The sequence below is a fragment of the Megalobrama amblycephala genome, linkage group LG4, assembly GCF_018812025.1.
Source record: "Megalobrama amblycephala isolate DHTTF-2021 linkage group LG4, ASM1881202v1, whole genome shotgun sequence".
Lineage (NCBI taxonomy): Eukaryota > Metazoa > Chordata > Actinopteri > Cypriniformes > Xenocyprididae > Megalobrama > Megalobrama amblycephala.
Genome location: NC_063047.1, coordinates 49,753,686 through 49,780,389, shown reverse-complemented (window position 1 = coordinate 49,780,389; position 26,704 = coordinate 49,753,686). Strand labels below are relative to the sequence as shown.

The 26,704-nt window shown below is 36.9% G+C and overlaps 1 protein-coding gene across 6 annotated transcripts in view; it reads left to right on the top strand.

Annotated features, from left to right (window-relative positions):
• Positions 1-5,935, top strand: part of LOC125267810 (disks large homolog 4) — a 200,152-nt gene extending 194,217 nt beyond the window's left edge. For all 6 annotated transcript variants that reach the window (XM_048189782.1, XM_048189784.1, XM_048189780.1 and 3 more), the window contains 4 exons: positions 1,342-1,514; positions 1,606-1,718; positions 1,816-1,907; positions 3,692-5,935. In XM_048189782.1, coding sequence (XP_048045739.1) covers positions 1,342-1,514; positions 1,606-1,718; positions 1,816-1,907; positions 3,692-3,798 — 485 coding nt within the window. In that variant the 3' untranslated portion in view covers positions 3,799-5,935. The remainder of the gene's footprint in view (positions 1-1,341; positions 1,515-1,605; positions 1,719-1,815; positions 1,908-3,691) is intronic.
• Positions 5,936-26,704: the final 20,769 nt, after the last annotated feature.

The following is a 26,704-nucleotide window of genomic DNA, read 5'->3' as shown; positions in this document are numbered from 1 at the left end:
TTTATCTTACCCTAAACTTTATATTGGTAGCATGCAGAGCTTGACATTAACTTTTTTGCTCACCAGCCCCTGTGGTTAGTGGTTTTTCAAAGTTGCTAGCCACTCAGCATTTTCATTAGCCACAATATTGACATCAATAACATGGAGAAAAACTGCCATATAGATATATTTAATATTATCTCATAATTTGGCAGCAGGTATATTAGGCTGCTGTCACTTTAAGGCCTGATGCACGGATCCATTATACTGTTACACATGCGTTTTCTTTTAAACATAACTGAGTGTTTACATGAATACTCACCAAGACCAGCATTTTTACATTATTTTGTATGTATTTGACTGTTTAAGCATAATAAGCAGCGAAAAAGAACTCAATTTAGTTCTGTATGTATCGAAAAATTGATACTTAGCTTTAAACTTGCCCTATGTCTCAATCAGCTCCCTAGTTCAGTAGTCAGGGCACTGACCAGGGAGTCAGCCATTTTAAGGGCTGTCTCAATCGCAGAATCCTTCCAGGGCACTGAAACGTTCGCTCCCTGAAAAGTCCCACAATGCACCGTGAAAACCAGGGAGCATCGATGCTCACTATGCTCCCTTAACGGAAGTTCTGAAGCGTGAAACTTGAATCACGTGAGCCAACTCACTACACATAACGATACGCGATAGATGTTTTTTAAAATACAAACCGTTATTTTATTATATTTCAGCATAAACATACATCGCTAGACAGCTAATGAACATAATCTAGCTAACGTTTATAATTTATTCACGGCTGAAATGTTGCATGTATATGTAACAAGCAAATAATTAATCACAATGTACTTTAAATAACATTACAAGTAATGTCAGAAAATATCAGCTCTGTTGTTGTTCATAAATACCAGTAGTGATGTTGTACAATGAGGACGTTGTCACGTCGCCGGAAATAGAGTCATAAGTGTCCCAATGTGTAGTGAACCAGCACCTTTTACTGTCTTTATCAGTGCCCGAATTCGTATACACGATATACTGATTCACGAGCTCGGGAGCTAGGGAACTGATTGAGACACACCCTTAGTTTATTATTTCAGATGCCTTTTAAAAAAAACAACAATTGAAAAACGTATATATATTATAAATAAAATTCAACCTGCCAAAGTTGCTAGTCGGAGCGACTGTGTTACAGGTCACTGCTGAAATACACCCTCATTTGGCGGGTTGGCGGTTGTTAATATCAAACCCTGGTAGCGTGTCACAGCTTACGATAAGCAGTAAACAGCCATTTTCAACACACCTGTCACATGCTGCCATTAAGTGTAACTGATATCATAGTCATGAGATGATGTCATCGCTCTTTCTCAGATACGACACGACCCAAGCGGGAGTATGAGGTGGATGGGCGGGACTACCATTTTGTGTCGTCGCGGGAACAGATGGAGAAAGACATTCAGAACCATCGTTTCATTGAGGCGGGCCAGTACAACAGCCACCTGTACGGAACCAGCGTTCAGAGCGTCCGAGAGGTGGCGGAACAGGTTAGATCAGAGTTTTGGACAAAACAATGAACTCGTGTATCACTTTCGCACATCTTAATATGCGTGTCTATTTTTGTGTGTTTGTGAGCAGCAGGGAAAGCACTGTATTCTGGATGTGTCTGCTAATGCAGTTCGTAGGCTACAGGCTGCACAGCTTCACCCAATCGCCATCTTCGTACGGCCCAAATCACTGGAGAACGTCCTGTACGTAACTGCTTACTTCAAGTCAACATGAACTCAAAATTGTGCCTAGCCGTAAATTTAGACTGACAACTGATGGTGTCTCTGCTGTATTATCCAGAGAGATCAACACACGTTTAACTGAGGAACAAGCCAGGAAAGGTATGGACCGTGCTATTAAACTGGAGCAAGATTTCCTGGAGTGCTTCTCTGGTAAGACATTTTAATGCAACGCCCTCTAGTGTCCTGGAAGAAAACACATTTATTAACTACTAGGCCACACTGAATCTGCTTGCTTTACACTGATTTGGGGTAAAATCTGGGAATTGGGAATGCTACAAGCTGAAGGCTTGATTGAATTAGCCAAAATATTTAATAAAGGAACTTGTGTAGAATTTTGAGACGGATGGGTGTTATTAATTTGTCATTTATTTACACATGACACAGTTGGCCAGATTTACTAATAGCTTGTGTCAGTGCAAACTCTCTTTTGTCAGGATTTACTAAAAACACACTGTGAGAAATTAGCAATAGCTGCGTTTCCATTACGCTTCAAATTGCGCAAATTGAAATTGCGAATTGAAAATACGGCCAGTGGAAACACGTCAATTTTGCCAAAACTCTTTTTACACTCACATTAGGTGGTTTTTCAGGCAATTCGAAAAAGGAATATTTTGCAAAACTGCAATGAAAACAGGATACATTTCTTTTGACATTTAGAAAATATCGCAAAAGTTTTGTGCAAATCTGTAATGGAAACCCGGCTATTGGAAAGGCGTGGACAAAGATGTGTGGCTGACATTATTGCATATGCATTTGTAGGAGTTTCCCTATCAGACCGCTAAATTTATGGATGGAGAGTATTTAATCCATGCAACGTGATTCACTAATGACGCTTTTCCACTGCATGGTATGGCTCGGTACGGAACGGTGCGGCTTGCTTAAATAGTACCACCTCGGTTGAGGTTCCAAGCGAGCCGTACCGATACTAAATGTGACAGAACCAGACACTGCAGATCACTGATTGATCAGAGAGAATCGTCACTACCAGAATCATTGGATTTGACACCAAACCAGCTAGAATTAAATAGTCAGTAACAGTCACCGCAGTATCATTTGTTTGCAAAACGCAACTTGAAAAAAGAAATGGCTGTATCGTGGTCAGTAGACGAGGTGCAGACGTTCCTCTCGCTGGTAGCCGAGGAGTGGATCCACGACAGTAGAGGCGGCGATCGGTCTATAATCCCACCCACTTTGAAGCGGTACTAACTGCAATGGAAAAGCAAACCTAAAGTAAAGCGATCCGAACCGAGTAGTACCACACAGTGGAAAAGCGCCATAAGGTTTGCATTAGTCAGTATACTGGTATTTGTGCCATTTTTTACCACCCCAAAAAAGCATGCATGTCTTAACCCAGAGTTACTCAACTGGTGGGCGCGACCCAAAAGTGAGTTGCCAGACCGTTTTGAGTGGGTCGTGGAGTGTGTAGTCAGAGAAACAACCATAACAAAAAACATAATTCTAAAAATTTTCTGGATGCAAAACTAAGTGAAAAGTGACTGAACAGACAGCTGCCTTCTAACAATCAGTTTCCTTACAAACTCAGAACGTCAGTGGAGAAAGACATCTCATCGTAATATACAGTACATCATACACCAGCCATATTGCTAAATCTACACGATTTTTCATATCAACAGAAAAATATACTGGGATAACCTGGCTTCTCTCGAGACTCCGCTGCTAGTTTTCTGTTAATGATATGCTAAAGCCCGCTGGCACGTTGATGTGATTGTTACAAGGTTGTTTTGTTACAAGTTTGTCTTTTTTATACTCAGCAAGCAATGGTGTTGACTGATGAATTAGCACATGATTTGTCTTAAAGCATATTAAAAACACCACACAGACACGTAAACAAGATTAAAAACTTGATTTTCACCACAGGGGGATTTTAGCCACAAACATACGTGACAAAATGCTGTTTTCTCTCTGTATCGCAGCAATCGTGGAGGGCGACAGCTTCGAGGAGGTTTATCACAAGGTGAAAACTGTGATCGAGGAGCAGTCGGGGCCTTATATCTGGATCCCCACCAGGGAGCGTCTGTGAGAGTCCATCCAGAGCCAAACCACCTCGCCCAGTCACCATTCGGCCTGCCTGCCCTGGACTGTGGAGCTCCGACTCGAAGAGCTCACGAGAATCAGACAGAGAGAGAGAGGGAGAGATGGGAAGAGCGAAAGAGAGGGAGAAGTCACAGAGACACCAGGAAACGATGGAGTGAAACCGCACAGGAGCTGCCCACACCGCATCTGCCTCTCTTTTCCTCCTTTTCCTAGCTTTGTAACTTCCTTTTTCTGCTTTTAACTTCCTTTCTCTGTCTTTCTCTCAGTCCTTCTCTGTTTCTTTCCGGCTTTCTCTCTGAATAACGTCCTCTCACACAGGACTGGTGAGCTGTTTTTACTCTCTCACGAACTGGGATGCTACAAAGCAATTTTGTATATTGTCAGATTCCCTCTCGCTCTCTCCGAACTAGACAGGAAGTGGAGAGAGAGATGAGCGACCGCCTTGGCTTTTACTGGAACGAGACTTTCGAGAGCTATTCCTGATTACAGGAGCTCGTTTTACAATACTAAAGGTGAATTGAACTGAATTATGAAAGTATATTTATCGGTATCAATAATGCGCTGAAATCTTCAATATCAAAGATATTATGACTACTCAGAGACTGACGTTCACCCACAGTTATCAGCATCAAGGGCGTTTAATTCCTTTTACAAATTTGAAGTGCTCGACGTGTGCTTCCTGAAATGCAGGAAGCTCTGAGCGGGCAAAACAAAAGGTTTGCCTCAGTCCTTCGAATGTTCCCCTTAAATAGTTTGCAGCTAGTTCATCACATTGAATGGATAAGAAGAAAGGGTTGGAAGGAAAAAGGGAAAGACGCAGAGCGTGACTCTCATTCTGCACATGCTTGATATTCCCGAGTCTGTTTTCTTTGATTTTCTCGCGCTTACATGTAAACATGCACATTTAGACACACGCCAACATGGATTTTGTAACATTTGCCTTCTTCTATCTGGATCTTCTTGCAATAGCCTGATTGATGTTTTCCTTTGAGCTGGAATTCATTTGCTCGGTTGGATTATTTCCCTGAGCTCCGCGGCTCTCAAACACAAAGACTCCAGGCTGCTCTTTAATGTGCAATATCGGGCTCTTCCTTAATCTCCTCATAATGTAACGAATTTTAGCCATGCTTGGATCTTGAAGTCATCGGTAAATTATCAAACCGCTTCAAGCCTAATACTTTCATCATTTTTACATGCCCGTTGGATTTCGGTTCAGTTTAGATCACACTTGTGCTGAAAGGCTATGTTCACACCGCAGCAGCTTTCTGCTCAAATCCATTTCGTGTGTGCGAGGTTGACCTTTTAAATCTGGAACGTATCAGTCGCCGGTCACCGCTGCTGAAGCCTGAGGACGACCCTGACGTTTTTATGTATTGTTTAGATTATGATAATATAATATCATTTTTGTTTATAGAGCCAGTGGCTGTCCTCTGTCTTTTTCACAGCAAAAGTAAATCAAGCATTTTATGATGAATGCCAAGTTAAATTGTTGTAAACTATCCTGATTATAAGGTTTGGCCGGTAAACGTGGTCCGTGCTGGTAGGTGCTGTAATTACACCACTTTCTGGGCATCCTTCTCCTTTAAAAGCCATTCTTAGGGCCAGATTTACTAACAGCTTGCACCAGCGCAAACCCTCTTTTGGCATTAAAAAACTACTAAAGACACGCTGTGAGAAATTAGCACTGAAAAGGTGTGGACACAGTTATTTTTGCGTCTGACCTTATTGCATATGCATTTGTAAGAGTTTCCCTTTCAGATGCAAAATTTATGGACGGAGAGTATTTAAATTAATCACACAAGGTGATTTACTAAGGTTTGCGCTAGTCAACTTACTGGTGTTTGCACCATTATTTACCGATCAAAAAAAAAGCATGTCTTAAACCAGATGCTAATTTGCACTGCTCTTGATAGATTGAGTTGGACATTATGGCTGCGTCTGTGTTCTTTCATTTGCATGTCATCAGTAGATCATGGGCAGAACTTTCCACTCCCATATACACTTTTTTTTTTTTTGCACTCTCATGCTAGTTTGCCATGTTTAGTGAATCTGGCCCTAAATTAGTAGCTTATTTTGATGAAATAGAACTTAAATCTCAAAGATTTTATCATATTATAGTTGATGTTTTGCCAGTACCCCTTTTTTTGGAGAACGATTTTCTCGTATGCCGACATCACCACTCAGCATAGTCGTTAGCTTTGAGACTTCATGTACTGTCATCAGAAAACCAACACAATCTCATGGCAATTCATAGATATTTTATGTTTTGGTGAATTGATGGCATATGATCCGTATGATTAATTCGTATGATCCCATTTTCATATAATCTGCCTACACCCCACTGACGGTGAGGTTCAGGGGTGGAGCTTAACCACCCCTAAAAAAAAAAAAAAAAAAAAAAAAAAAAAAAATCTAACATTTTCATACAAACTAAAAATAAATAAAAGATAATATCTCACAATTGTGAGTTTACATCTGCCACTTCTGACTTTTTCCCTCAGATTTGCATGATATAAAGTCGCAATTGCGAGTTATAAATTCAGACTTTTTTTTAAAAAAAAAGTCAGAATTGCGACTTTATATCTCACAATTCTGACTTTTTCTCGCAATTCTGACATTGTTTCTTGCAACTGTGAAATATAAAAAGTAGGAATTGCAAGAAAAAGTGCAAATTGCGAGTTTATATCTCACAATTCTGACTTTTTCCTCGCAATTCTCACTTTGTTTTTTGCAGTTGTGAGATATAAACTTGCAATTGCGAGTTATAAAGTCCAATTCTGAGGAAAAAAAGACTGAATAAAAAAGGTAATTGTGAATTTTTATCTCACAATCCTGACTTTTTCGCACAATTGCGACTTTACATGTCGTACTTTTGACTTTGACTTGAATTTTTGTCATATAAAGTCGCAATTGTGAGTTATAAAAGCAGAATTGCGAGATATAAACTTAAGACAATTATGACTTTTTTCTCTCAATTGCAATTCTGAAATTTTTTTGCAATTGTGAGATAAAAAGTCAGAATTGCATGATATAAACTCGCAGTTGAGAGAAAAAAGTCAGAATTGTGAGTTTATATCTCACAATTTTGACTATTTTTTGCAGTTATTTATATCACGCAATTCTGACTTTTTCTCACAATTCTTACTTTGTTTCTCGCAATTGCAAGTTATAAAGTCCAATTCTGAGGAAAAAATAAAACATAAAAAGGTACAAGTTTAATATACAAGTTTTTTCTCAGAATTGCGTGATATAAATGCAAAAGTCAGAATTGCGAGATATAAACTCACAATTGAGAGAAAAAAAAATCAGAATTGAAAGTAATTGCAACTTTTTATTTCACAATCCTGACTTCTTTCTCTCGCAATTGCGAGATATAAACTTAATTGCGAGAAAAAGTAGTAAGAATCGTGCGATTAAAAAGTCGTGATTACCTTTTTTATTTTGTATTCAGTGGCGGAAACAAGCTTCCATACAAACCATCATATGAATTCATACGAAATCGGCACCTCGTAAAATGATGTTTTCCTCCAGAGAAAATTCCAGTGATTAGACGCATGATGTTTACGGCTCAGGTGATTGGCTCAGAGTTGAATTCAATGTGATTTTTACGTTTGCCCCAATCAGCTGCAGTGTGAACATAGCCTTAATGGGCTTTCATTCAGCCCATCTATAAACTCTCTGTACACACACACACACACACACACACACACACACACACACACACACACACACTATCAGGAAAATGGTGTATTGTACAATGTTTTTAATGCTGTGTATCAGATTATAATTAACTCTTGTAATCAAACCAATGAGGCTACTTTGATGCATCTCAATGGCCAGTCAGTGGACATCATCACAGCGGTTAATCGGTGGGTCGATTATGTTGCCATCACCGGCGTGAAGAGGAGTGGATCTTAATGATGCTGAACTTTTATTGAAATACGATCGTGGGTTCATTATGTTTGATGAGATAAATTAACGGCTATAATGCCAGGGAATAATCAGCTTAGCCATCCAAGTTTAACAATCTAACAACTAATCGCCCTTCTCACTCATTTGTAAACAATTTTACCCATAATTCTGAGAGGGTTGACAAACCACCCACTTCCACCCTGGCCGACATGAGAATGGCAGAATGATAAATTGGCTTTTTTTACCCTTTTGTGCCGTGACAGCGATGCGGTAAAAATCGATACGGTGCTTTGAGCTCAGAGGGCGTCATATTCAAGGACGAAAACCGTGATGTGGCCAGAACACAGTTCAGTGGTTCGCATTGGATTTAGTGAGATTTTATTAAATCAATGCCATGAACTTTACCATAGTGAATTATGGAAACAGACTATGAGAAAAAAACGGACACAGTATTTGTAGGCGATACAGAGACTAATAAGAAGATGAAGTGAAACACATTTGCACTTATTGAAGGAAGGATTTGATCAGACACGATAAACAACAGACAGAAAGCAGAGGAACACAGAGCAATCTTGGTGGCTTGTTTACTTTCACTTATTTTCTTTTGACTTTTTGCGTTTGAATTTCGATATTTAAGTGTGTTTGGAGTGCAGTGACAGTTTCTTTCTTGCCGGTATTTTAATTTATAGATTTTATATAATTGTTTATTTAATTGTTTACTGCTTTGTTTACATGGGGGTTTCGTGTGAAGACTGAGACGCTTTTGCTGTGGTTTCCAAAGTGGAGCTGCACACAATCAAATGTGAAAACTGAAAGTAAAAATTCAACTTTACTGTGAAATTTAAAAAATATTTTTCAAAAAAAAAAAAAAAAAAACTTGCACGCATTACACATACCACATACTGATACTTTTCTAAACGTAGCCCATGAATAAATTTCCCAAATCATATTATTAGCCACATAACTTATAAAAAATAAGAACGTATATTGCTGTCTGAATGAGCTGCACAACATACACACACACACACACACACACAACACAATGTATTACAAAGAGAAATATATGACTTCACTATTACTAGAATGAATTATGAGTTGAATTTATGAATTTATTTGAATCAAATGTATTTTATCGATTTGTATTTGCCATATTCTAATTATCCTGAACAGATTGAACATATTGCTTTTATTTTAAAAAAAGAAGAATAATTATCAAAATACAACAATGCCATCTGATGCAGAAGTATATTTAAATGATTTATCTTAAAAGAGAGATTTATCAATGACAGTATCGGATTATAAAAATGTTTAATTTCAGTGAGATGCTTGTTGTAAATTAGCTACAAAAATAATAAAACTAATTATGTTAACAAGTGTCCTGTAGACGTTTTTTGTTATGGAGTGGATGATACTGATGAATGATGTGGCTATATTCTGAACTGCATACTAACATACTACACACTAAACTTTTTTTGCATTATGCATACTGTGCACTATTTTTATAAATAGGCCTCATCAGCATGTTTAACTGTGAATGTCATGTATTATTTTCTATCCAATTCTGTGTAGAAATATTTGAACGTAAAATCGGTTGCGATAGTCGTTTCTTCCCTATTGTGACATATTCGAGTGAAACAGCTTCTAAAACAAAAAATGTAGAACAGGACTCGATTTTGTCCATGGGGAATTGATTGGCTGGTTGTGGTTTGCAATTGGTGGATCTCATGTGAGTGACAGGTTGCCCCGCCCTCACGCCAGTAAACACATCATCAGAGAAGAGATGAAGCTGCAAGATATTTTGAAAAAAGCAAACATAAGTTCACAACAACAACGAAATCGAGCCACAACACAACAAAATCAAACCAGAACACAACGGAAATGCTCCCGACCACTAGGGGGCTCTCAGAGCTCGGTAAAGTTAGTTTTCCTTGCAGTAATATCAATACCACTATTAGTTTTAACAGTGTGTAACCACCGTATATCGACATGAAATATTAATTCAAAATCATCTACGTGCAAAATAGCGTCTACCGCTACCATGGCGCATGATGAAGGGAACGCCTGCCAATTCCACCAAGTGGTTAAAACGTATAATTTGTATTCAATAAATTACTTGTAACATTTAAAAACAGACATATTCAAATTCCAAAGCTTGTCAGTCTTACCAACAGGAACTAACAAGCTTTGGAATTTGAACATGTCTGTTTTTAAATGTTAAACAAAGTTGTAATGAATACAAATTAAACGTTTTACCCACTTGGTGGAATTGGTGGATGTTCCCTTCATCATGAGCCGTGGTATCGCGTCAAATTATTCACAAATATAAATATGAAGCTATTGTGGACGTAGTTGATTTTTAATTAATATTTCATGTCGATATACAATGTCTACATATTTAAAACTAATCATGGTATTGATATCTTTGTAAGACTGTCGACTTTATAGAACAGTGGCAAGGAATACTAATATTACCAAGCTCTGAGAGCCCCCTAGTGGTCGGGAGCATTTCCGTTGTGTTGTGAACTTATGTTTGCTTTTTTGATTTCGTTGTGTTGTGCACTACTGGGCCACCGTATATAATACATACCTGCAAACCAGTGGCGTAGCCAGAATTTTATTTTTGGGGGGGCCCATCTAAAAATGAGGGGGCCGCTATATATATATATATATATATATATATATATATATATATATATATATATATATATATATATATATATATATGACACTAATAATGACTACAATGGCACTAATAATTCTTAATTTCTAAAAGAAATGCAAAATCAATCGGTAGTTATTAATAGAATAACGAGACACAAACCTTTACATTCAGTCGCGTTTGGTCCCATTTATCTTTGATCACAGTGCATACTACATAAACAAACTTTTACTCTCAAAGTGCGCACATTTGTAGAAATACACGTTTACCTCAGATTTCATTAGACAGAATTTATAGAACATGTACGCAGAGTTTCATAATTACAGAGGTCATAAAATGTAGTTTGCTAGGGGGGTACGGGGGCATGGTCCCCCGAGAAAATTTTGATTTCCCTGGTGTACATATGTGCATTTTTAAGACGTTAAGACCAACAAATTCGATAACAATAGTTTGCAGTGCAAACTAGTCGCTTTCTGGCGAAATTCGCAGTTTTTAATCAAAATATGTCATTTATGTGAATCGGGGGTGGGGCAAGCTGAATAAACCTCACAAGAATCAAAAATGGACTACTTTCCCATAGACTGGAGAGATGGTGTGTTCAAGTCCTCCGGGGAAGTTCGTTTTTAGGAGGAGGGAAGTTGTATTTACGAGGACATGTGCGCTCAAGTCGGAGTAAGATGGCGGTGTACCTTCTCTGAATTAATTATACAAAAATACAGCACTTCTCTGTTTCTACATTCTACAATGAATGTTCATCAGGTGCGTTTTGCTTTTTATGTTTTTAATTAATTTATGAAGCCACTGTAAATTTTATCATTACATATTACATTGTTATATTATGCTATGTGCAGGCAATTAGCTTACTTCGTTGTAAATAGGAAAGCCTGCCTGACAGTGTCACTGTTAAATACCTACAAGTATTATTGTATTCCACCATGTTTCTCACTGACACGCCCCCAACTCGTACAGATCAGGGCTTATGCTGCCTTCACGTGCCATCGCATCGAAATCGGAGGGTGTTCATATGCAATTTTTACCTAAGAAACTCATATTTATGATAATTCCGAGAGCACGTGAAGGCAGCATTAAAAAAAATCCTGAGCTTCCCACTTGTATTTACATTTTGTTGGCATTCATGTGCGTTCAGCTCGTAAATACGATAAAACCATAGATGTCTCAAGCTGTCTCGCGATCTTTCTTGGCGCTCTGTGGCGCGTGACAGTGTCCAAGCAGAGCGTAGTGAACCGATCGTCTCTTCCGCTTTACTGAATGAACATCTGAAGGTATGTTGAAAGATACAGTACAACTTACAAAATTCGTATCATGTCACATGTAATCGATCAGTCAGTGTTACAACCGCGGAAAGGCGTCAATAAAACAGCTTGTTAAAATGTCTCAATTACCGTCACATTTACCTCAGAAAAGCCATTCAATGTCCAAAAACTCATTATTCAGCTAAAAAATAAACTTAGAGAGGAGCATTTTGCTAAATATATGCACTATAGGCTATTGCATATTGTATTTGTACTTAACATGTGCTTCATTATTGAATGTATAAATCCGTTTTATGACAGCCACCATTAAAATGTTAAGACCTATATAAAAAACGAGTAGAAACATAATTATGTCATTAAAAATGTATTAAAATGTTATTATAAAAACTTCCAGATGTGTAAGTTATATGTAAGTAGCTTACAAATCAATTAATTTTAACCTTTAATATTATAATGATGTACCGACTGGTTTACAGCATTAGTTGAGAGCTATTTTTTCTTTGAGGAAATTTGCCTTGTAACTACTGTACCTGATTAAAAATTAATATTGAATCGAAGGTAATCAAATGGCAAGCTTCTGAATCAAAATCGAATCAAATTTTTTACTTGAAGTAAATGTTTTTTTCCATTTATTTTCTTGTCAGAGTGCACCAGAATGCTTAAAACTTTAAGTATCAAATGATAAATCAAGAAAGAGGGGTTTATCTATCATAATGGAAATGGAAGGTCAAGTTAAATCCATTGCAGAAGCATATGTACAGTATTAAAAGCAATAGTAAAAATAGTTAGTTAGTATGCTACTCTGAACATAGTCCATGTATCATAACGTCACTGTGTCGTACCAGCCAGCAGGGTGAGCTGTTGAGCCTCTTGTCTACAACTGAGCACAGAATTTTCCAGGCCTCTTTATGGGGGGGAAAAAACTGAATTGAATCTGTATTTATTTCTTACTCTTTTCATTTACTCTTAACAAAGGCCTGAACAAGTATATTCTGTGCAATATTCACCTTGAACACAACTTGCTCAGCAAGTGTATATATATATATATTCTCCATCAACTAAGGGAGTTGCACCCTCTTCCTGTGAGGAAGTCAAACAACAAAGATGCTTCCTTACCGCCCTGATATACAGTAACCTGTATAAGTGTTTTTCATGGCTGCTGCTAACCTTCAGGGCATGACGGATGAATTATTGGCCAAAATGTGGCTTTCAACCTATCAGCGCGGTCAAACGTGATTAGCCGCGAAACACACACAAACAGTGTATTTTGTGGTGATATCATCTACTGCACAACCAAATCAAGCAAATGTCTCTAGGTGTGTGTATGCATGACTACAGCTGTACATTAGATCAAATTAAATCAAATGGTGAGATTACAGTAAAAGTGTGAAGGACGGATTGGACGTGTGTGTGTGTCGAGTCTCACCTGAGGGAAGCATTCAGACTGTCAATTGCTTTATTTATCAGCAATGGCTGTCAGAAAGCATTCAGTCATGCCTCTCAGACTAAATGTGAATGGAACAGAGAGAAAGAGAGAGAGAGAGATGACTGGAGTATAAAAAGGAGAAAGACTGGAAAAGGGGTCAAGGAGAAACATAAAGAGTGAGGAATGTGAAATGGTGTTTTCTAAGAAGGTGTGCAAAGATATGGATGAGAACACTGAGTAGGTATTGATTTTATACCAGTGTGTATAATGCAAATCTAATAATGCAAAAGGAGTAGTTCCATTGAAAAATGAATATGTATTCACCTAAATTTGATCCAAACCTACATTACTTAAATGGAACACAAAACGCATCGGGCGGAGTGTTATGAACTGACAGCCTCAGTCTGCATTACTTTCATAGCATCTTTTTATCATACAATGAAAGCGAATGGTGAACGAGGCTGCCGATATCTCCTTTTATGTTCTGCAGAAGAAAAACATACGGGTTTGGAAGAAAATAAGGGTGAGTAAATGATTCTAATAAATCAGATTCTCATTTTTGGGAGAACCATTCCTTTGAGATACAAAGAATTGAAGAAACAAATTTTTGAATTGAATCAACATCAATATGTATAAAATCAGATTTTCCAGTCGTGAAGCAAATCGTGCAGTTGCTCAAATAAATAAATAGTTCAATAAATAAAAGATGGTAATAACTGACTTTTACAATTGCTATATCCTAATTACAGACAAAAAAGTGGTTTGTACAATTTTTTTTTTTTTAATTTCATTATTATTGTTGTTATTTAAATTAGTATTTTATTGTTCAATTATATTATTAAATTAATATTAAAACTACACTATATAGGCTAGCCTAACTTTTTGATAAAAAAAATAAAATAAACAATGTTATTAATGAGATATTAATCTTCCAAACCACTGCTTTACACAAACACGTAAATGTATAATAATATATATTTTAGTGCTGTCGGGACAGATATAGCGGGAAATTGCATTAATATGTCATTCGCCATTCGTCGTTCGTACACAGAGGAAAAGCAGCTCTGGCTGTGTGTAGTGTGAACCGAGAAGTTGAAAGTAAGTCGTTTCTACGAATTGGGAAAAATTGACCATGGATCATTCAAAACGGCAAAAACAAAGAGCCTGTACGTGTCCATCCGCTCCGATAAGATGTTTCCACCTGTGCCTCGATTTTCAAACCACAAAAATCTGCGTTTTTGATGAAAACCAGATTTTTCTTCATATAGTGGACTTCACTGGGGTTCAACGGGTTGAAGGTCCAAATGTCAGTTTCAGTGCAGCTTCAAAGAGCTCTACATGATCCCAGACGAGGAATAAGAGTCTTATCTAATGAAATGATCGGTCATTTTCTAAAAAAAATATAAAATGTATATACTTTTCAAGCACAAATGCCCATCTTGCACTGCTCTGCGATCCGCCATGCATTACATTGGAAAGGTCACATGTGATATAGGCGGAAGTACCGTGGTAGGGCAAAAAACAGGCGAAATCATCCGATAACATTGTTTTGCCTTTTTTTTTTTTTTTTTGTAAAGGGTGTCTGATTTAGTCTTTGCACATTCACTTTTTAGACACTGGATCGGTGCTTCCACCTACGTCACGCGTGACCTTTCCAACGTGATTATATAATGCGTGGCGCATCGCAGAGCAGTGCAAGATGAGCATTTGTGGTTAAAAAGTATATAAATGTTTATTTTTTTTAGAAAATGAGTGATGGTTTCTCTAGATAAGACTCTTATTCCTCATCTGGGATCGTGTAGAACACTTTGAAGCTGCACTGAAACTGACATTTGGACCTTCAACCTGTTGAACCCTAGTCTGGCTATCACCAGACCAAGCTCAATTTAAAATTGAACATTGGTCTGGGGAGTTTGCTATGTATTTCCTACTGCACAAGAGGCGTGATCCAGTGGCGTAGCCATGGGGGGGCCTGAGGGGGCCTAGGCCCCCTCATTAACATGCAGGTCCCCCCAGATTTCTAAACGATTTTTTATTTTTTATGTTGATTTGTTATTCTGCGCGGTAAAATGCAACAGCTGTTTTTAGACTTATTGGTTTGATTATTTCACGTGTTGCGCGTAGCCTCTGCTGTTCTTATCTTTGCGCGTGAGAGTTCGTTATTATGCGGTGAGTGGCAATGTGAAGCGGCACCCGAGGCTTCCCGTTTCCAGGACGCGCATCTCAATGCAGTGAAATCCGGTGGGTGCTCGGGCTCCTAGCTCTCCATTCATTTTAACCAATAAAAATATATATATATATATTATAGCGGCCCCCTCATTTTTAGATGGGCGCCCCCAAAAATAAAATTCTGGCTACGCCACTGGCGTGATCAACGAGCATTAGTCACGCAATTGGATGGTCCTTCAACCAATCAGATCAACGATCCGGGTGACGTACTTTGCAGAGCGATGCGAAAACTCCAGACAGGTTTACCGTGTCTCAATCAGCATCGAGCGATTTTTGCAGGTTGTGCAAAAAAACAAGAAAGTGATCGGTATTTACACCCTCTCGAGCAATATGTTTGCTAACTAAAGAAGTCATTCAGCATCGTCGAGAGTTTAAAAGGCGACTCTGATACTGTTCTGGTTCAGTGTAAATGAACGCGGAATATAGCCGCCCTAAACTACGTCATTGTCATGACAACCAAAAAGAATTCCAGTCAGCTCAGGCGGCGCAAGATTCAAGAAGCAGGGAGACGAAACATATAGAGCAAATAATAAAAATATTGTCTACCATCAAGGGGCATTGAAGTAAAAGAGTCCTGTACTCACATCGTGAAGCAAACCACCAAAATAACAGCAGAGAATCATTGTGTGTCATTAATCGCTGTTTGTAATCTTCCTATGAAGAGACTGTCGGATCAACGCTCTGCTACATTTCTCTCAGATAAGGTAAATGCTTAACACAATCGGCGTTACTGTGATTGTGCATTGTTATTTTGGAGAGACGGGTAGATCAGATAGAGTTTGAAAGCTGCTTGCCGTCGCTTCTCTATCGTCATCGTCAGTGCCTCTGCTAGCCATTTTGGTGCCCTAAGCATAATTCCTTTATGATGCCCCCCACCCCGACCCCGAGAAGAAAAAAAAAACGTTTGTTTTTGCCAGTTTAACTTTTTATTACCAAACATAACTCAATACCAATAACACATAATAGCAGCATCACAGTATAAAACTTAAGAACACTAAAAAGAGAAAGTAAAATCTTAAACTGAGTAAAATAGTAAAATCTTAGATTAAACTGAGAAGGGTCATAGGCATAGCACTTGCATATTGTTGTCCTACTGTTAGTTTAACTGCTTCTATTGTTCTCATTTGTAAGTCGCTTTAGATAAAAGCATCTGCTAAATGAATAAATAAATGTAAATCTAAATCTAATCTAATATAAAGCATAATAGAATGAGGTGCAATAATGCACACAAATCAACAGTAATGTTTGCTTTATATCATTCATAATGACATTTTATATTTTATATATATATATATATATATATATATATATATATATATATATATTTAACAGGAATTGTTAGCCTACCATGTGCACTGCACTGACTGCTAACTGTTAACGTTACTGAGAAAGTATTGTAGCAAGTCCAAAGAGTGTTTTATGTTCTATTCAGATAAATCTAAGTGATGTATGTTCATTTCTTATGTTATGGTTCAGCTTGTGTGGGGCTTTAAGGGGTGGGAGGTTCTCTTGAAAGTAGAGCCTGCGTGGTGTTGTGTGGGCGGGGTTCTGGGGAAAATGTTCCTAAGTTGGTTCGATATCTGTGAGGCAAGAGCATCGGCCAAACAGGTGCTCACCTGAATAAAAGAATACTAAGCTGTTAAGTGAGTTTCATCATTTCCTCCGTTCGTTACAGTATAAACCACCGTCACGTCAAAATAAACCATAAACTACTGCTCAATATCTAAAGAAAGATAGTAAAAAAAAAAAAAAAGTAACAGCTAGCTGGCGTCAGGTCAGTTATTTTTAAAATAGGTAATGTTTAACAGTAAAATCTCAATTTAGCTTGCACCGAAGTTGTAAGTTATAATAACATAGTTTGCTAATGCTAACATTAACGTCAGCAAGTTTGAGGCGCATTACGATTAGCAGCAGCACGCACATGCAGCACAATTCCCGTATTTATGAATGATTAAACATGGACTTTCCTGAAAGTGATGCACGGGCATCATCTCGCAGTTTCTTCTTCTTTCGTTTCTTAGCACCCGACTCCTGCTGTCTTTTCGGAGCCATGCTCAAATCTGTCAAACTGCGTCAGGCGGGCGCCCGCGCGTACAACCGGAACGGACCATCCGTCTACTTTCTAGACTAGACTAGAGCAATTATTAAATATCTTTCTTGTTCCCCCTTTTTTGTTACATATACATGGTTAAAATGTGCCTAATATTTCTATAGGCTAATGAAATAATACTGGCATTTTAAAAAAAAAAATTCATTAGGCTATTTTTGGTGCCCCCTCAGCACTTGGTGCCCTACGCACAGTGCGTGATGCGCGTGGTGGGAGCGGCGGCGCTGGTCATCGTGTTATACCCGCCAATAGCGAGCAAGGTGGATAAGCCCGTCTGTGATTGGTTCCCGCAAAAGTGTAACAACGCAGCAGAAGTGAATGTACGGGTTTCCAGACTGAGTTGCCGAGCGAAATCAAATCGCCGGCAGATCAGGCTGGGTTTACCCAGACTAGTTGAACCCCAGTGAAGTCCACTATATGGAGAAAAATCCTGGAATGTTTTCCTCAAAAACCTTCATTTCTTTTCGACTGAAGAAAGACATAAAGACATAAACATCTTGGATGACATGGGGGTTCTTATTCATTTAATTTATATGACTGACAAAATATGCATTTTAGGTTTATGTAATAGTACTAATAAAACAAGGATGTTTTTAAAATACACAATAACCAGGTTTATATATTTATCATCAATACCAATCTTGCTTGTTCCATAGTCATAATCAAACCATGTTCGTACTTCTTAACTGAATGGATTTAATTTTTTTTCACTATTCAGATTCCTTAGGATCCTTATCAATATGTTAATTTAGTCTTTACATTTTGAAAATATCATTTAAATAATTAAAATAGATGTAAATAGGCTACTTAATAATAAACTATTATATGATTGTTATTTTATTTTTATTTATTTATTTATTGCGTAACTGGCAAACTTGGCATTATAGTATTGGAAAAAAATGAGTGTTATCACCCAGCTCTAGATTATAAGTAATTCCTACAGGTCTTTGAGGTTGAGGGGAACCTTCCCACACATGTATTCTCACAAGCAGAGTTTCCAGTGCCTTCGGATCAGGTCATCTGCCCATTGTTTGAAACAGGAAATAGGTCATGCAGTGTGAACAGTAGGAGGTGGACGGTGGTAACGTGTGTGTGTGTGTGTGTGTGTGTGTGGGAAGGAACCACTCCATTGCCCTTTCTCTAGATGGTGACACAATTGGGCTTGTAAAAACAAAGGTTCTTCAATGGTTCTTTGCAGTTCAAGAACCGTCATCTTTTATCAAGAACCGTTTTATATGCTATTTGATTCTTTACATATGAAAAAAAGTTCTTAGGGTGAAATATGCATCTGTTTAAAAATGCATTATTTAACCCTCTCTTCGGTCAGAACTAACCAAAACATATTTTACGTTTTGAATTTTTGATTTTTTTTTTTTTTGCTTCATCGGAATGGGATGACAGTTGGGGACTTTTATCACATTAGCTTTGTGAACACACAAAAAAATCATGGACATGATTCGGATATGTTAAAGGCCTTCACTCTATTTTAATCTTAAATATTGCATTTATTAAAAAAATATATTAAGTTTAATGGGAAAAAAATATCACATTAAAATTTTATAAATATTGCATAGGATCATAAAATCCCCTAAAAATTCTAAATAATAATTAAAAAATATTATTGAATAAAAATATATTACTTTGATTTTGGAGAAGAAAAAAAAAGTTACATATCAAGGTACCAAGTGTGACCTAAAAATGAAGGCGCTCAGAGGTTTATCTATACTGTTCGCTCTTTCCTATTCTGTTTGAGGACCAGTTTAACTTAATATTTCTCAGGTTTCAGGTTGTTCTTTCTGCTCTTGAGGCGTTTGTAGTCAGAATGGGGTCAGTCTAACAGCGCAGCAATGTGTTCTGGGTAATCCTGCAGGGAGAGAGAAACCCACACAGACTTTTCTTTCGGTATGCCATCAAACAGGTGATACTGATACCTGTCACCAGATCAGGCTGAAACAAGGGTTTTGAGAATGTATATGTCTGTATGTGTGTGTTTGTCCTGCACACACACACACACTGAAAATTCCCCTCACTACACCTCTCTATCCTGTCTGGTCACCATGGCAACAGAGCATTTTCATGTGTCGTCTCCATTCTAACGTCCCTAATTAAAATGGGTCTGGTTCGGTGTAAGCCTGTGTGTATGTTTGGCGCAGACATGCATGCCCGTGTATGCAGATGTTTAAAGGCCACTAAGGAAAAGTGTATCTGGCAAGTTTGCTGCAGTAAGACATTTACATAACATTCCCGAGGACTGGGACTGGCGTAAAGCACCAATCACACGTTAGGACTCTCTCAGGCACAGGTGACCCACACCTTCAGTGTGTGCAACCCATCAATTAAAAATAATAATAATAATAATTACATAAATCTGTGTTAATTTATCGCAAGTAATTGCATCTTAAATTTGATTAAAACATTAAAATTTGTAATCATAAATATATTTTCACATTAAATCTCCATGCCTTAACTGCAAATTATTATTTTTATTTACAAAATAAACACATTTTATAAAAAATATTTTATTTATAAATACATTTTTATATAAAAAAATAGTGCTGTTAATCAATTAAAAAAATTAACTAATTAATCACACATTTTCTGTAATTAATTGCACCTAACATTAAAGATTTAAATATATTTAAATATAGCTAAAGGATGATAGGGGGAAAAAAGATGCTGCGTTAATTATGTTAAATATTTGTAATGTGTTAAACTTAAAAAAATAATCACATTTAACACATTAATTTTGACAGCCATAAAAATTATTTATAAAATGTTTTATATTGTTTTTATTTGTAATTTATTACAGTTACAGAACTTAAATGTTTTTATAACATTCGTTAATTGTTACTAAAAAAAGTTATTAATTACTAGCTATTAATTACTTCTTCAACAGTGTAATTACATCACTGTACTAATTACTCTCTCTAAAAAGTATTGCGTTATCTATTACTTATTCTTTTCTGACCAAAGTTTTTAAATCCACTACAGAAAAATTAAGAGTAATCCCTTACTTTACTTTAAACGAAAAGAAATTAAATTGCAGTAATTAATTAGTTATATACCCAACACTGTATTGCAAACTGGTATTTTACAATAGTTGCGTCCCAAATGACACACTATACACTATGCACTCATACACTATGTACTCATCCATGTAGTGTGTGAATTGTATAAGAGTCTGACAGCCCCTTCCCCCTCCGCTACGCAATCAAAGCTGTGACAGTCGAGTGCATGAAGTCTCCAACATTGCACACCTAATTTTTTCTGTTAATTTAATGCATCATCCGGGTATTTAAAGTGCACTTTTTCTTTTTTGGAATTTTTTGTGTGAACGCATTACTTGCACTATTTATACTTAAAAATGTCATAGAATAGTGCATAAGTACGCGAACTGGGACGCACTGCATAATATTTTAGTGTATTGTTGTAATTATATTGATTTGTAGCGCAAATAGTTTTACTGTTTACTGCACTTTGTTGTTCTAAGTTATTTCTCTATAGAAACAGAAATCAGATTACTTCCTCATTGCAAAATAAGGTGGATATTGTAATCGGGAAAAGGCATTTGTGTCACTTATAAATTGCATTAATTATTTTGTTATACAGGTCTCTTTTGAAATGCTAAGAGATTCTCTAGCTCAATATCAGAAAGAGGTAAGCAGCCAAATCAAGGTATTTTACTGAAATTATTAATAAAAATGGTCATAGACCGAAAACTCTTTTTAATATTATCAATGCAACTATCAACCATCCTGTTTGCTCTTTCCCTAATGTGTCTTCATCTTTGTGTGAGGACTTTCTAAAGTTTTTTGTTAATAAGATAAGTGATCTAAGACTGGGAATTTCTCACTTTCCTTCTGATTCCTCAATTCCCCCTTGTTGTTCTGCTCAGTTTAACCCTATTACTGGCACTCAGCTCCAACCTTAAGCCTTCAGGCTCTTCTACTGATGTTATCCCTCCTTTTTCCCTAAACAAGTCTTTGATGTTGTTGGTTCTCATCTTCTGATCATGTTAAAGGGTTAGTTCACCCAAAAATGAAAATGATGTCATTAATGACTCACCCTCATGTCGTTCCACACCCGTAAGACCTCCGTTCATCTTCAGAACACAAATTAAGATATTTTAGATTTAGTCCGAGAGCTTTCTGTCCATCCATTGAAAGTGTTTGTACGGTATACTGTCCATGTCCAGAAAGGTAATAAAAACATCATCAAAGTAGTCCATGTGACATCAGAGGGTCAGTTAGAATTTGTTGAAGCATCGAAAATACATTTTGGTCCAAAAATAACAAAAACTACGACTTTATTCAGCATTTCTTCTCCTCCGGAGTCCTTTCCATTGAATTGATTCCATTGAATCCTTTCATCTGTCGGCGTTGGTAATGCACTTTTACGTCGCCGTGGTTGTTTTTGGCGATTAGGACATCCGCGACATTTTGAAGCATCGAAAATACATTTTGGTCCAAAAATAACAAAAACTACGACTTTATTCAGCATTGTATTCTCTTCCGGGTCTGTTGTCAATTCGCGTTCACGACTCCGCTTCTTCTTCTTCTTCTTTCCTGTTTTATGGCGGTTGGCATCCAGCTTATTTGTGCATTACCGCCCCCTTCTGCTCCGGAGTGTGGTTCACGACTCCGCAGTGACGCTGCTGACGTAAGACGCTGCTGACGTGTTATCCGGTGCGCACGAGCTTTGTTTACAGTCTGAGGGAGACGCACGCTGAATTCAAGCTATTCTACATTGTTTGTATTTTGGTATTGCTATATTTTTTTAAATGGTGCGTAAGTGTGCATGTCGCGGATGTCCTAATCGCCAAAAACAACCACGGCGACGTAAAAGTGCATTACCAACGCCGACAGATGAAAGGATTCAATGGAATCAGTTCAATGGAAAGGATTCCGGAAGAGAAGACAATGCTGAATAAAGTCGTAGTTTTTGTTATTTTTGGACCAAAATGTATTTTCGATGCTTCAAAGAATTCTAACTAACCCACTGATGTCACATGGACTACTTTGATGATGTTTTTATTACCTTTCTGGACATGGACAGTATACCGTACATACATTTTCAATGGAGGGACAGAAAGCTCTCGGACTAAATCTAAAATATCTTAAACTGTGTTTTCCGAAGATGAACGGAGGTCTTACGGGTTTGGAACGACATGAGGGTGAGTCATTAATGGCATAATTTTACTTAAACACGCATCAGTCCACCCACTGCTTAAAAAACAGAACTTAGACTCCACAGTGTTAGCCAATTTTAGACCTATTTCCAATTTGTCTTTTATTACTAAGATCTTGGAGAAAATAGTCCTGCAACAATTACAAAGTTTCCTAGCTGATAATGCACTTTTAGAAATTTTTTAATCTGGTTTTAGAAAACATTACTCCACAGAGACTGCTTTGTTTAGGGTTTTTAATGATATACTAATGAGCTGTGATTCAGGCGACTATGCTGTTCTCGTGCTTTTAGATCTAACTGCTGCTTTTGATACAGTAGATCATGCTGTTCTTATTGCCCGGTTGGAACAGTGTGCAGGCATCACAGTGCACTTGAGTGGTTTAAATCGTATTTTACCAACAGAAGCTTCTCAGACAACTCTAGTAATGCTGCGTTATCTTGTGGCGTCCCTCAAGGGTCCGTTTTGGCCCCCATTCTTTTTTCTTTATATATACTTCCACTTGGTTCCATTTTTAGAAACCATGTGCTGTCAATCCATTGTTATGCTGATGACACTCAAATTTATCTGCCCTTAAAATGTAATTCTTATTGTTTGAATACTCTCATGAGCTGTTTGACTGATGTAAAGGCCTGGCTATCTTCAAACTTCTTCTAACTATCTTCATTTTTGGACCCTCTGATTCCTCTATTACTCCCAAATTAAATTTTGGTGGTTTGTCCTGTTGTGTGAAGTCCTTGTTGAGAAATCTGGGTGTTATGTTTGATGAATCTCAGGAATTCGATAGGCAGATAAATTCAGTTGTGAAATCCTGTTTTTCCAGCTCTGACTTTTATCAAATGTCATTTCTTTCTTTCAAAATTTTTCGAAAAAGCAATCCATGCTATTATTTTTTCAAGGCTGGATTACTGTAACTCTCTTTACATTGGGATTGGTCATTCAGCTATGTCCCGATTACAAGTACTCCAAAATGCGGGAGCGAGACTTTTGATGGGTGCACGGAAACGGGATCATATCACTCCTATGTTACGTTCCCTACACTGGTTACACTACAGAGTGGATTTTAAAATTTTACTTCTCGTTTATAAATCTCTAAATGGAATGGCCCTTTTGACTGAACACCATCCAACAAGATCACTTCGGTCATCTAATCAGAGACTCCCGTCTATCCCTAAATCAAGGTTAAAATGTAGGGGCACCGTGCTTTTTCTGTAATTGGTCCTAGACTCTGGAATGACTTGCCCATTTCGATTAGACTGGCTTCATCTTTATCTGTTTTTAAATCTAAGTTAAAAACATATTTGTTTGACAAAGCATATAATACACGTCGAAGCACCCTTACATTTTATTGTATTGTTATATTATAACGATGATGCACTAATTTTAGTCTATTTCATGGTATTTTTCTACAATTCTCTGTGTATGTGTTTTATTGCTTAATAATTTTTGTTGGGTTTTTTTTTTTTTACTTTTTGTGTTTTCTGTGTTTTTAGCTATTGTAAAGCACATTGGACAATGTAGGTTGTATTTAATTGTGTTATATAAATAAATTGCCATTGCCATTATACATTAAATATTAATCGCAGAAATTAACATGTAATTTTCCAACACCTAGTGCAATTACAAAAAATAATAAAAAAAATCTCAATAAATCTGTTAATTATAAAAATATTACTTTAAAAGACATGAGATGTTGCAACGATTTTCCTCTGGTCTTGATGTCAAAGCATAAACACACATGTTCAAAGCTAAATCAGATAAGATAGGCTATATGTGTTGACTGTTGCGATGGTCTTTTCTTCCCCATGTGACGTTTATCTGACTGAAATGGCTTCTTGAAGAAGAAAACATTGCGGGACTTGATTTTGTCCATCAGGAATTGATTGGATAGTTGATCCGAAAAGAGAAGAGAAGAGATTTCACTGCTAATGGGAGGGGAAGTTATTAAAAAATTATGAGGGCACATGATTTAAAAAATAAATAATTAAATAATGATGTGTACGGATAAATAATTTATAATAAATACTGCAATATTCCATTAAAAAAAAAAAATAGAATTTTGACTTCATGGCGATTTTAAACCATTTATGACCTGACATGTCGAGTGTGTGTAAAGATTATGCATGTAGTCACAGTGTTCTCTATGGGTTGTAGTTTTGCTGATCCGGTGTTTACCCCCAAATACTAGCGATCCTCAGAGAAAGCTTAGAGACTTTGGATAAAGATAATTAAGTGACTGAGTTCACTAATTATTGAGGCAATTACCCTGGAGTAATCAAGGGCGCAGTGGTGATGGCTCATCAGGGTTTGATCCTTGCTGCACACGTTCCAAAATGCCACGTCTGATGTCACTGACGTCAAACCAGGGACAATACATCTTGACATGGAAATAAAGGAGATTTCAAAGCTACTGTAGAGGGGAGGCAATTTGGACAAGCTATCATATTTAGAAATCAGTGCAAATGTCACATCGCCTTTATGTGTTGTGAAAAATGCTGGAGTAATTTTGACAGCCCCTGTCCTTATGCACTTTCATTGCATGGAAAAGAGTGACTGATATTCTGCAAAATAACTCCTTTTATAAAACTTTTATTTCATTTGTTGATTTGATTTGATTTTCTCTGAGACGTGCACATCCTGCTTTGGAACAAAAACAGACAAAGGCTGAATTCAGGATAGCATATCTGCTCTTACTATGCCATGTCTTCATATGGCAGATATAGTAATAGTATGCAATTCGGTGTTGTGCCTAAAACATAAGTTACTCTGTATATGTTTATTAAACTGTTGTATGAAAGCAATATCACACTTGAAATGGTGCAGTTGGTGTGAATATCATGGCTGTGGTTACCTGCGGCACAAGCCCTCATATTCAGAACGACAGCACTCTTGCTCATGGGTAATTGCTTAATTGTGTTCTGCAGAAGAAAGAAAATAATTTGAGTTTGGAATGACACAAGAATAAATAAATAATGACAATATTAAAGTTTGGGTGAATTATCCTTTTAAAATGCAGTTTTGCCATTTAGAAAAAGGTCAAAACACACACACACACACACACAAAACTGGCCTTGATTTGATTGTTCTGAAGGTATGTAAAAAAAGAACAGAAAGAAAAAAAAAGTCACACTCAGGATCATTGGGTCCAAACAGACCCCACAGTGAAAATGAAAATGAATTTTAATAAAACCAATAAATCCAGCAGAAATCTGAACAATTTCACACAGAAATAAAGACATTTTTGAAGAAAATATATATATATTTTTATAATTTCTTATTCTAAAGTTAGTGATTTTTTTTATATTTGGTTTATTGAATATAATTTGAGCTCAAGTTTTTTTTAGTGCCTATTTATTTTTTGCAAACTTATTTGGCATTACTGCAAAAACAGACACTTAAATACATTTTAAACAACAAATACTGACACTTTAAACAATACTGATTTTGATATATATATGTATGTGTGTATGTGTGTGTGTGTGTGTGTGTGTGTGTGTATATATATATATATATATATATATATATATATATATATATATATATATATATATATTCACAAAATATATTTAAAAAAAAGTTGTGATAAGAGCAGTTAATCACATTCAGAAAAATGAATGGATCTCTGGCCCTCTGCTGGATATATATGATCAAAAAACTTTATTTCTAAAACTGTAATTCCTACAGGTTTTCCTCTGACCAGCAGGTGGCAGAATTCTGTGCAGGTAAACCACTGCGCACTGACGACCGCTAGAGAATGCGATCGGGCGATCGGGCCGGGGTTCGAGACTGACCCAGAGCGGGGGGGTTAGGATTGGAGTGTGAGTTTTGGAGGCGGAGCAATGAAGAGAGGAGTGGGTTTGTTTGGGTTGATTTCACATATCAACAACGTCCAACAGCGTTTTTGAAATATGACTTACCCCACCTTTAATTCAGACCATCATTAAAAATATTATATATTTTATATGCAAGCTAATGGTGTAGTTGAGTAATTTTGTAGTAAATAGGTAAAAAGTACCACATATCCCCCAAAACACAGCATAAACATATAGTTTAGATGTAAATAAAAAAAAAAATATATATATATCATTTGTATTAAAAAC